Here is a 13520-nt window from a genome sequence, read left to right on the forward strand (position 1 = left end):
AGATATTTGTTGGTCTACATAAATAGAACGGTTTAGCTTTAAATAATATTGTCTGTAGAAAAAGGCTTTCTATGATTGCGTTTTAGAAATTATGATTGATTGATCATTTTATTGTCAGTAATTTAAATATTTATACTAGCATTGTCCTATAAAATAGCAAAATGTGACACTATTTCCCAGAATTGTCATATAATATATTCAAATATACTAGCCTTTTTGCAATTACACACCGCATACATATTTCTTGGATTTCCTCATGTTAGATTTTATACAGGACTAATTAATTTATATGTTTGATGTCCTAACGAGTTCTATAATTATTTCATTTATAAAAAATTGCGTCCAATGCTATTAGTATTTTTTTTCGGATTATTTTTTAAAGGTCTAGTGCAAGAAATAAAAATAAATGAATACGAAAAAAAGCGTTTTTTATTTATCATCACAATAAACATACCTTTGGTATAATAAAGTATAACGCATTTTTGTTATGTGAAAGTCATAAAAACAATAATATAATAACGAACTATATGAAAACAAACATGTACGTGTGACATTTATAACTCTCCTATTTAAATTAAAAAAAGTTTTCGGGTAATTTCGTTGTTAGTATCTTTAAATCACTCTCCTGAAAAAATATTTATCATAATTGATTACATTTTTAATTGTGGTCCATTCAATTGTTAAAGTCATCAGGTTCCGTCCTTTCGATAATCCAACCCGCAAACTCCTAAACGAGTGCGATGTCCTCTCGTTTCGGCGACTGTTTATTCAACAAATAATTTTGAAAAAGCTTTCAATTACTTCATTTGATTCCGTTACTTTAACCAACAACAGATGACTCGATACCTTTTCATCTCGTACACAACTCCAAACGCTTAGATTCTTTTGCTTCTTTGGTACACCCCCTTACTTTAAATTCTACTTTGCATTATTTCGCCATGTATAAAATAGAATGTAAAAAGACAGTCAAATTGTGGCTTAAAAATAAAACTTACAATGAAACAGGGGGCTTGCTGGAAGTTGTTACAAAACCATTTTTATATAGGTAACCATTAATTTATAAGTACTAATTATTTTATTGTTTAATATAGAAAATCTCTTTCTAAGCTGTAATTTAAAGAAATTTGCCCAAAAAGATGCCTAAAATACTGGTACACATTTACTTAGTTTAGGCATCGTAATTAGACATTAGGTTCTATTATTAAAATGTATAATAGCTTTACTATGATGATTGTATAATTTAGATTCCCTTCTTAATGTTTATTTTAATATTATAATAGCTTTGTTTACATTTGCTTTACTCGTATTGTATTAGATTCAGTCATATTGAAATAAATTTATCTTTATTTATTTATTGAATTCATCGGGTTACATATTTCTTATAAAATTTTAAATTACAAATGCTATCAGTACAGCCAGTATGATTCCGTGATATAGGATCACAAGAGCATCCAACAAAATGAACCCAGTGTTGCAACGTAATCTACATGCGACGTGCCATTGTACCGTGTGAAACTTTTCTCAATTAGCTAGCGAGCCAGCGCTTGAGCATCTAAGGAAACTTCATTTTCGGAAGCCATGTCGGCTCCGCCCACCAAGGCTGCTAGCGTTTGGCAGTCACCAGAAATAAGGCCACATATAAATGTCTGTGTATCCTCTGTAGCGTTATTCAGGAATCGTATTTTCTGTGAGTCGGGTGTGTTACTGTGCTGTGATAATGTGGCGGTTTCAATTTTTGCTTTTTATTGTGGTCAGTGCAAATGCGAAGCCCGAGGCTGGTCTATTTGATCCTGCTTTACAGGCGGGATATGCGGACTATTACAATGTGCGTATAGTTCTTTAGTTTTGATACACAATATAAAATACAAAAAGTTTTTATTACTCTTTACAAAGTTTTGGTACAATAACTTAATAATTAAAAGTATCCTTTGAGAGAGCTGGAGTTTGCACTACGAAAGAGAAAAAAACCTGTGTTGCGAATCTCCAGGCTCTCTTCCATCTAAATCTACATAGATGTACAACTTATATACAATAATAACTTTTTTTTAAACTAAGGAGTAGGTTTACTGTTGTAGGTCAGGTAATAGGTCGTGAGTGTGTGTGTGTTTGTGCGAGCGTGGGTGCGTACTTGAAAGTTATGTATGTGTGTGATAGTATCTTCTGTGTTAAATTTGATTCGTTATTTGTTAATACAAATGTTTACTAGTCTCCTTTAACAATTAACTCCACGATGAGTATCGTTAATTTTGTTTCTCACGATTTATACCTAATTCGTCTGTTACTTATGTGGTATCCTTCTTATGAAGTTCTATATAAATATTTTGATCGATTATGAAAGGTTTTCAATCTAAAACCATTGAATTTAGTTTATCGATACGGTTACTACTCTTGGTTTTGAAATAGACACAGATGTTCTCAATGTCAAAAGATTAAGTAACAACGTATTAAGAATTTTATGCCATGTTTATGTATTCGTAAATTATTCGTAAATGTTGATAGTAATATTGGTTTTTACAGGACCGGCCTAGGTATGCCTTCAATTATGGAGTCTCTGACCCTAACACGGGAGATATCAAATCGCAGCACGAAACGAGAGACGGAGACGTTGTTAAGGGTAAATATCAAAACATTATGTTGTATTAAATTCTGCATAGCATTATAGAATAACTAAACAACGCGTCGGAGCTATAGGTGATAAGCTGTATCTTTTAAGTTTATTTATTCGAGAAATCAGCTTAAAGAATGAAACATTAACATCTTAAATGCAGCGGTTTATACATACCTTATCTCATCAGTATTTAAAAAAATGAATGATTTATTGATATTAATTTTCTTAAAATATGGTTTGTAAAAGGTCATTGAATGTCATTAAAATAATTTAATGACATTCCGATATAAGTTTCGATACTATTTAGCATTACGGTAATATAAATTAGTATATGCAAAAATCTACACTAATCAAGGAAAAGTGCTGTTAATAAGTAACTGCCAGAAACTAGGACAATGGTTTCCATTAATAAATAACCTTAGAGCTCTGTGAAAGAAAATAGGTTTTAATACTTACACATGTCATTGTATAGTACAAAGCTACTGTCATTGTATTCACTTGTTAGTTTCTTATCTCGATATACGTATGGGTGTTTTTAAATTTGTTCATTGTTTTCAAAAGTGTAGTGCTAATAAAATTTTGTTACCACAATCAAATCTTTAGTTTCTGATCAAAGTTGAGGAAGAGATTCTCACGATACCTTGCAATTTGCAAAGTATATTTCAATAATACTGTTGGTTCGATCCAGTAGAGTTTGAATGCTGAATAATATCTAAACAATTAATGCACGGATACGTTGACAAATCTGGTTTTAGTGTTCAAGCTTAGATATTTTATTTTGTGTAAAATTTGATATTTATAAAGTAATTAATAATTGATAAATTAATTAAAATAATTGCTCCTTGTGAAAGAGTTCGTCCAGGGAAGTACTGTCACTTTACCTATTTCTGCCGCCAAGCAGCAATGTTAGCATTACTGCGTTTCGATTTAGAAGGTTAAGTAAGGGTGCTGGTGAAATTACAGGCACATGGGACTTGTCAACTTATATCTCAGGGTGACGGGAGCAGTGGCAGTGTCCCTCAGTGGCACTGGAATTGTTATGGACAGGCGTGTAGCTTACCATCAGGCGCACGTCTTGTTCGTCCCGTCACTTGAGATTATAAAAAAGCTACACGCCTGTTAATAACATTTACAGTGCCACTCAGAGCTTTAAATCACACTGCCACTGCGCCCGTCACCCCGAGATGTAAGTTGCAAAGTCCCATGCGCCTGTAATTTCACCAGCACCCTTACCCTTCAAAACCGGGACACAGTAATGCTGACATTACTGTTTGGCGGCAGAAATAGGTAAGGTGGCAGTACTACCGTGGACGAACTCTTTCACCAGGAGCTCTACTTCTTCAGAGCTTTAGTAACACTAAAGCTCTGTGTGGTACTGCAACTGCTATGGACAGGAGTGTCGCTTAACAGCAGGTACACGACTTATTCGTCCCATTAATAAAAAATGTGCAGAGCTTACATTCTATATAAAGATAAAATCGAGAAAGGTAGATATCGGATGTAATCTTTAACTTTACCTTTGTTGTAATCAGAGGATCTTGTTCTTACTTTATTGACGTTGCGTGTACTATTGCCTACTTTCTTTTATTAGGCATGGTCAGTGAAATAATGCTGATCGTTTAAGAAGGTAATATCTTTGATAAATGCCAAAGTAATACTACATACAGCTGACATGTAAAAATCGATATTTAATGCAAATAAATAAAGTTGTATTTGTAATATGATTTCAGGTCAATACTCTCTCGTAGAGCCAGATGGTTCAGTGCGTACAGTAGACTACACAGCTGATCCGATCCACGGATTTAACGCTGTTGTGTCAAAGAGCGCGCCGAACATTCACACGCCACCTTTGGGGCCGGCTGTAGCTCCAGCAGTGGCCCCAGTTCCAATTCCTGTCCCAGTACAGGCCCCTGTGGTGCAACCAGTACTAAGACAACCAGTACCAACTGTTCAGTACTTGAGACCGATTCCAGTTCCTGTTGAAGTACCTCCCCAATACTTCACTGACAGTTATGGGCCGCTATATCGACAGGGACCACTTGGTTAGTATACAATTAAAGTAATCTTTAAGAATAGCTATTTACCATTAAAATTAGTAGGTTTCAGACAAGAAAAACCGTGCTTTTGAGAATAATAGTGCAAATGATAATTTACAAGTTCCTTTTTTAAAAATATCTGTTATGTTTAATACAGTTTTCGGTAAAACAAAGCCTTCTTTAGCATTGTGTAAAGAATTGAAATGTATATTTTTATTGTAATTTTCTTTATTCTTCGATTGTTTGAAGCTACAGGTTAGGCGTACAGAAACGGACAGAAGTGCTTTACATTATTATGCTTTATATTGAGGCTGTGGTAGTCTAATGGTTTCACCTACTGCCTCTCAAGTAGAGGCCATGGGTTCGATCCGGTCTCGCATCTCATGAGTTTCGCAGAATTTATGTGCGAAATTTCATTTAAAATTTACCATGAGCTTTTCGGTGAATGAAAACATCGTGATTAAACCTGCATGTCGTATAAGGTCCTCTGAAAACGTATTAAGTCCCCAACCCGCATTGGGCCAGCGTGACGGACTCAGGTCTAAAACCCTTGCCTTGATAATGATGATGAATTGGTATTCAATGATAATCATGATTTGTATTTTTCCTTGATAGAAAAAGGAAGTTTCCGTGATCATGATGAAACTATGTGGTAGGTTAAGAATTGCCAGTAGACACAATAAAACAACTTTAGTTGAACTAATTATAGAGTAGTCTACAAATCATAAAGTCGGCAATATACAATGGATAAACTCCTACATGTTTTTGCCTTTTTATAAGGACCTTGTGATACTATTATTGTTACGAACCCTGAAATGTATATTAATGATCAGCCTACATATTTTTAAACATTTTATTGTGTGAAAGAGACCCGTACTCAATAGTGGGAAGGTTACAGATGAGTAGGACGATGAATTCCATTATAATAGTTACGGAATCTAAATAATCGTTAACCCATTTACACGTTCCACTGCAGAATACGGGTCTCCTCTCAGGCGAAAGTTTAGGCCATAGTCCGCTATGCTGGCCCAATGCGGGTTGGAGACTTTACACGTTTTCCGAGGCTTGTAAACCTTCTTCGATGTGCAGGTGTTATTACGATGTTTTCCTTCACCGAAAAACTCATACAAAATTTCAAACCAAATTTCCATGGACGAAAGAAACAATGAAAGTGCTTTAAGCCGATTACTATGAGAACCGATATCACCAAAACTCACACATTCTTAATTTGAAACACTACAAAATCTTATTGGTCGTTGTTACAAATTAAAAAAAGAACAAATTCTGGATTGTTAATAAAATTTAAACTTTACCCTGTTGGCAATGATGTGCCAAGTTCAATATCATCTGTGCCAATTATTGCAAGTTATGACGCTTGATATTATATTGAAATTTGAATATATGTACCATCTAGCGATAATTGTTTAACGACGAGGAATTGGAGTATTTAATTTAATTCTCCAAACAAGAAGCGACTATATTGCAAGGGCATAAGCTTTAGTTTAGTTTCTTTTAACAAAAAAAAATATTTCGATAAACTGAAATTTGAAAATTTATAAAATAAGACTTTGCGATGATACGAAATACCACCACGGGTAATATTTTTTGCACTCCAAAACAGCACAATAAGGCATTTTTGGGGGTGGGTGGGAAAGGGGTGCACCGAGCTCAGATAGATCTTTCGAAACCTATAGTTGGCACTCCTCAGACGCTAACTAACCACTTCTACTGTATTTATTGTTCTGTGTATAAATATTTCGCACATAAATTCCGAGAAACTCAGATGTACGAGCTCGGACTCGAATCCACGGCCTCTGCTTAAGAGGCGGTAGGTCAAGCCATTCTGTTACCACAGTTTATAAATATAAAAAAATATCAGATTTAATCTTTATCTTTTACATTAACTACAATATAAAACTATTAACGTACATTATTGGTCTGCATGTCGTTGGAGCAAACACCAACGCTGAAGTAATTTTGATTAATTTTGAAGAGAGAGAGAAAATACTAAGTGTATTTTTTTGCATATGCAGTTCTTAGGTATTCGCGATTGTTATAGACACATTAAATATTAATATTCTTCGTAATCTTTCGGTGCGTGACGAATAAAGCGACTAAGAGAACATGAGAAACAGCGTCTTCGTTTTCATTACATTGCAATAAGTCGACTGCAAAGTATAAGGCAATCTCCTTTGGTTTTCGCCATTGTTATAAATTGGAAACGATATAATTATTTCCCGGCAGACTGACCAGCTGTGCTCATGGGACCTGTAAGGGTCCCGAAACGTTTTTTTTATTTTGAAAAAAAAAAACAAATATTTGCGATTCAGATCCGAAAAATAGTATATTTCTTTTTTTTAATAGTTTATTACTGTGTTGGCTATATTATTTTTATTATTACGACTTTAATAATGTTCAAAAGTAAAAACCGCCAATTTTCGAATTGAGTGTTGTGTGATATTTAAATTGAGTGTTGTCTGATATTTAAATTTAATACAAAATATTTTATTAGTACGGACGGCAGCATATCAAGCAAAACATTGACGGATCCTGTTCCGTTGGGGTGCTGTGCGTACAGATCCTACGAATGCGTATTCAACGCGTGCGGAATGCGTGCAGTTGAATACTTGTTAATTTAAGTGGCGCTCGACCGGCACGCGAACAACTCGCACAACGTAATGCACATCCCAGCTCGCGAGCTTTTCGCAAACAGGCGCAATGCAGGCGCATTCGCCACATCTGTACGCATCCTTACTCTGAAATATTCCGATATTCGAACAAAAGTATATAGCTTACTGTGCTGTTGACTGTACAAAGATTTGATCGAATCTTTTAGATTAAAAGGAACGTTAGCTAACGAAGGAACGGAAAAAGCAAATTTGCAAATTTTCGGGTTGCTCTCTATTTAAAACCAAAAGGAACTTTTTATTTCAACCAAATTCTACAACTTGATGACAAATTACCTATAAATGTGTAGATTTACGAGATTATATAAATACCACTATGCAGCCATGTAAATACCACTGTGGCAGCCACAAAAGCAAAGTTACACACACTACACACAATTTACTGCTGATTTAAGTCATTTAAAGAAAAAAACAACACTGTCAAATCAGAAACATAACCTTTTTGTAAATTTGTTTTACAGTGTAATCATTGCTAAAAACATTACGTCAACGTCACCAGAAAGCAAAATAAAAAATGAATAGTTTATTAAATTTGTTCCATTGAAAATACTCCTTTGCTATGAAAAAGTCCGATGAAAAGGTTTACCCACATGGCATTATTATGTTCAGTTAGCGTAACTGCCGATTCGTAACCCCCATTGTTTTCGTTCTATTGTAAAGAATTGTGTTTGAGGAATTTACGTTTAATCGTTTCTTTGCAGTGTACCCCAAGGTTGGCCCTTCGCAGTTCCCTGAATACGACAATGTCGAGTACGACGGTCCATACGCTTCACCGACTTTCTACAAAAAATAAGCATGTACAATATTAACTTAAAGATTAATTTATACGATAAACTTTGTAATTATTATTATTTTTTAATTAAAATATATTTCCTATAGGAGCTAGCCGGTATTTTTCATGATTAACAAAATCGTTGTACATGTAAATGTTTCAAGTGCCAATAGAAGATATTATAATTCGATACTATATGCGTTTGTTTGAATTTTTTGGTTGAAAGGTGCACGCCTGACATTGTACTTTTAGCAAAATTTTTATATAGAAAGTTTGCCCCCATTCGCACAACTTCAAATTGATGTTGATGCTGCTACTGAAAACGTGTGAAGACTTACCTGTACAGGGCCAGAGTGGTGGGCTATGGCCTTAATCCTCTCCGTAGAGACACCCGTGCAGAACACTGGGATCGAGTGCTTTAGAGTTTGCGGGCGTGAGCACAACAACACACGAAAGTTGTATCGTAATCCAATGGAATAGGTAATAAAATGTATACGAGACAAACGTACATTCATTTTTATGTATAAAGTCAGAATGACAATATGCGTACCTATATTGTAATGTGCCAGTTTAAAAAAGATAGCTTAAACAAATGTTACCTACTCTTCAAACAAGGCTAGCAATAATTGCTAGAACAATCTTAATACAAGTGAACAAAACTCATTTCCATACTTATAAAAACTTGCTAAATAAATAAATAAATAAATAACGCACACACTCAACATAGCCCCAAAACATTATGGACAAATACAAGTAAATTATTCATAAGAAGTAACACTAGACAGGTACCTCAAAATAATCCATCGCCAGCAGAGTTTTAAAAAAAAGACGTTCAAATGCGGATACTCATCTATAGCAGTTAGAAAATCATCGAGCCACTTAATTAACATAGGATATTTAATATTTGAAAGATTTTAATTAAGTTTTTGTCGAAAGGAAAATTGAAGAGAACTCACACATTATAATCACCTAGTTACATTTCGATATATTGTTTCAAATTATCAGTCATTAGTTAAGGGATGTACGAGTAATATGAAGTAAATAATGAAAGTAATCGAACAAAAAGAGAGTTTCATTTTAATCCTATAGTAGGGACGTAATTCAAGGACACTCAAAGGATATTGCCAAGCATTGGTATGGCTACCAAATCTTTCATAATTTCCCATCATAGATGTGAGTTTCCCATTCATATTGTATTGTTAAGATTCCTACAATTAATTTTCTGTTGGAAAGAGAGTACCTCAGTAGTGGTCTCATTTAAATTTGAAGAAAATATTCCACCTCTAACGGGTGGCACACTAGGGGATGAATGACTTTTTAGGTCGGCTTTTCAGTACTCTGTACTGAGATTATTTTGTCCCTAGTTCAGCTGTTTATAGAAAGTAGTAAATTTTATAGTAACATTGCTTCGTTATTATCAAGTTGCCTTTCTAATAAGCACGAGCAAAGCAACTTCAACACATTTGTGCTATATAGTTTTAGTGGTTATTCTTTGTACACAAACTTACATTTCATTAATTCTTATTAATTTACAACACATACATAATAAATCTAGTCAAATAATGATTATGCATAAACCTACATACTGGCTGTTACAGCAATAGAAAATTATTATTGTGATCAATAATTTTATTAAGTGTATTCTTGAGGTATCGTTTTTCTAATGGGGCAGATATGCTCAATAACGATCAAAGCCCCTAAATATTAAAGAGGAAAAAAAACCTCGTACACATCAAAATTTTCTCAATTTAAAAATATTAGTATCGCGTATCTAATTAATCATAAAATTCCATTTCAGTATCAATAAAAATCATATTTCTTAAGTTTCATGGTCTTAATGTTTTATTTTTAATGAATATGGTGAGGTTTTTACTACCATGATATTTATCTGCTTTTTGTGAAAATACTCCGAGAAAAATTCCTTCGAACCGACTGGACTCGAACCAGCAACTGTTACCTACATGGTTTTGGATCTTAGCGATTGTGGTCAAAACGAAATCAATGACGATTTTTCACACATTTAAATTAACAATGTTAAGTCTGTTTTGATTAAAGGACTGAATGAAATACATTTTAGTGTCATTTTAGAGATAAAATAATGTGTATGCCATATGTATTTGAAATTTATATAAATTTTATCTATGGTATGCCCTTGGTTTCAAGAACACATTTATCGTTTGATGGGGGTCGTTTAATTTTAATTTGTGCACTGTATGGCATGATTGTTATGCATGCATTTATATCGGTTTTATAATCGTAATAAGTAAGTTATAGGTAAATCTTTGAAATAATTCTCCAGATATTACACAAAACGAGTGTATTAGTCTTGTGTATGTTAGCAAATTAAAGGAAAATAACAAAGGTTCCGAAAGAGAGACAGAGGGAGAGAGAGAGAGAAAAGAGAGAGAAGATCAAATGCGAACTTATTTTTAATAAAAAAACAAACGAAGTTGCAGCGAACGAAAGCGAGTGAAAAGCTGCAATAAAACGCATTATTGAAAAGTAAACACAAAAAATACATATCGATACAATTAATAATATTTATTATGACTAGGTGACATAATTTTTACAGTACGTAAGGAACCAAGAGGTGTCAAAAATTATATTTCTAGATAATTTTATATCTTTTTAAAGTGATCGTTTTATGTATTAATTCAATAGTAAACTTTATGTTACATTAGTTTTAACAGCTTTTCGAAGGTATTAAAAGACACGTTGAACCTTTCGTAAACGCAGAATGTAATAACTTATAATGAGTATAATCACAGAAAGTTGCACCATCACGAAAGTTTAAATTTAACTTCAATAACACTACGTTATGTCACTAACTTTTACAGCTAGTAATGTTAACTAAACTCGTGTACCATAGATTTATTTTTTATAATTAGATGAACCACTTGCTTGTTGCATAATTATGTCATCGTAACATCGTAAGCAAGCGTAACCTAGTACCTTCTGGAATCTGTATAGTTTTGTTTTTCATTTGTTTAAGAAAAACAGCCTGTTTCAATTAAAATGTACGATAAGTATTTAATGCTAGTCAATGTTAAGGCCAATTACAGATTTTCTGGATTAGATATTATAATTTAGTCGTTATAAACTGATTGTTGACAAACCGAACAGATAAGTGCGTATTAGACAATGTTAAATATTAAATAAAAAGAAAAGAAACTCGACTTAACACATTGCGTGTCATAAAAGTCTACTAACCTACAATAAGAGATACTATAAACACTACTCGTCCTCCTAAAGGATAAAAATTAAATAAATTCAAGCATAAAATATTAAGAAAAAATAATAAACATAAAGAATATGTGAATATAGTTAATTAATAATCCATTTCTAGACTAGTTAAAGTAAAAACACATTTCAGATCGGCGCTCGGCGCCAGTATATGCTGCATTAATTCCAAACAAAAAACTAGTTTCGAATTTAGAGAAATCTACAATCCTACAGGAATATTTTTAATGTACAGTAGATGCCCTAAGGTACATGACCACCTAATAGTCTATTTGGTTCTGAGTAGATCAGTACGAAGAAAGGTTAGTTATTATTAATAATACAAAGGTCGAACACTTACAAAAAATTCCTTCACTTTTTTGCAGATCTTTGTTTTTGGTTTTTGACGTTAAAAAAAAAAGATCTGCAGCAATCACATAGGATAATTCATAGGGTTCGCTGATTATGATGGTATAGCGTCTAGTACGGTTTGCTAGAAGACGGTGGTTTGAATCCTGCCTGATCGAAGGAATTTTTTACAGGTGTTCAATTTTTGTATTAATAAAAATTATAACAAACTAGTGGAGTAACGTCGCAAAAAATAATTCAATATCGTAGTGTTGAAATTCAATAAACTTATGAAGAAAGGTGTCAAACTAACTTAACCTGTAACTCGTATGCCGTGAAATTCATTTTCATATGACTTCCTTATTGCATCATTAGTTACGGACTTTTAAGAAAATTTTATAAGCCAATTTGATCTTTAAGAACTTTATATAAATACAAATGTCATCAAAAAGCTGGAATTACTTTACACTTTTCTGTAAAATGCGCAAGAAGGCTCTCAGAACCTAAAGAGGGTCAGGTAAGGGGTCAGGTACCTTAAGGCATCCACATACATATCGGTTTTTATTGTGTAAGTAATTTCTTTTTGTTTTCTTTTGCGCTCCTCATAAATAGCTTAATAAATGGTCTGTGCCAATTTTATTTCATAAATGATCTGTTACACCTACGTCAGACCGTAGCCAGGAAGGTTCTGGCTGAAAATCAGTGCTGTGTAAACTTGATTTGCACAGCATATAATGAGCTCAGAATAGTCGCCACACATTTGTGACCATAAATATGGTATTGTGTTTTTACCATCAAGTAGTTTTAGTTACTATTTAAGACTTTTCATTGGTATGTTTTAAGTTTTCTTTTTGTGTGTGTGGCAAATAAATGGAATTTGGAATTTGTATATTACAAAGTACATTACAGGATTATTACAATACTGTAATTGTGGTTATGGTTAACAAACAGTGAAAGTATTGTACACGTTCACCTCTGGTTACCAAAAATTATAAACAAATTAACCCAGATACATGTGGGCAATTGCGTGTGAACTGGGCATGTGATATCGTTTTAAGTAATACCCTTAAGGTGTCAAACTAGTTCTAAGAACGATAATTATATTTCATAATTTAATTTTCTTTTTATTAAATATACATTTCACGCATTTTTATTAGACAATTTTTTGTTTCTTTTAAACATTTTTAGGCATTTAAGAACGATGTGGAGATAGAGTCTCCACACATATTATCGATAAAATCGATAAAATAATGAATAATAACAAGATAAATTTAACATAGATCTTTTCAAGGCGAGATTGACCAAAACATAACATCTGGGTTTAGTAGTGATGTTCAACCAATGAATAAAATAAAATAAAAAATCAGTAAAAAAACTTGCATTGGGCCAGCGTGGCGGACTAACATCTAAATCCTAAACACTCTCCTTAAAGCAGATGTGTGCTCGGAAATGGAATGGTTGACGATAATGAAAAAAACGTAAAATATAGCATTTTAGTCATATATTTTTCATAAAAAAAGATATATCCTTCATGCTACATAACAATAATGCCGCTTGTTGCACAACAACTTACTATTTTTACACTTAAATTATTGTTCTGTGTTGCCCCCGTAATTTTCTGTGCAATATAGAATATTTCATTCGTTCATTCATATATCATTTACTAGCCGAAGATACACACACAGTACAGCCGTTCACTAACTAAAACGCGGCTTAGTGACAAATGGTTTTTTATGATATTTCAAAAAAATATTTTCTCACTTATCCGCATTTTAGTTAGGGGACGGCTGCGTAGTTTAGAGCCAATTGCACTTATAGTAAAGAATATCATAAAAAAAACATTGAAGTAA

General features: G+C 33.2%; 1 protein-coding gene across 1 annotated transcript; it reads left to right on the plus strand.

The window, feature by feature from the left end:
• The first annotated feature begins 1717 nt into the window (after positions 1-1717).
• On the plus strand, positions 1718-8844 carry LOC113236700 (cuticle protein 21-like). The gene is made up of 4 exons (XM_026472860.1): positions 1718-1825; positions 2518-2614; positions 4339-4650; positions 8033-8844. Exons 1-4 carry the CDS (start codon positions 1718-1720, stop codon positions 8122-8124), a joined length of 609 nt encoding a protein of 202 aa, XP_026328645.1. The 3' UTR covers positions 8125-8844.
• Positions 8845-13520: the final 4676 nt, after the last annotated feature.

This window comes from Hyposmocoma kahamanoa, unplaced genomic scaffold, assembly GCF_003589595.1.
Source record: "Hyposmocoma kahamanoa isolate Upper Pololo Valley unplaced genomic scaffold, ASM358959v1 92, whole genome shotgun sequence".
Classification (NCBI taxonomy): domain Eukaryota; kingdom Metazoa; phylum Arthropoda; class Insecta; order Lepidoptera; family Cosmopterigidae; genus Hyposmocoma; species Hyposmocoma kahamanoa.

Coding starts and splice junctions, on each gene's coding strand:
- LOC113236700 (XM_026472860.1), top strand. CDS start 1,718: ATGTGGCGGTTTCAATTTTTGCTTTTTATTGTGGTCAGTGCAAATGCG. Junction 1,826..2,517: donor GATATGCGGACTATTACAAT/GTGCGTATAGTT, acceptor TGGTTTTTACAG/GACCGGCCTAGGTATGCCTT. Junction 4,651..8,032: donor ATATCGACAGGGACCACTTG/GTTAGTATACAA, acceptor GTTTCTTTGCAG/TGTACCCCAAGGTTGGCCCT.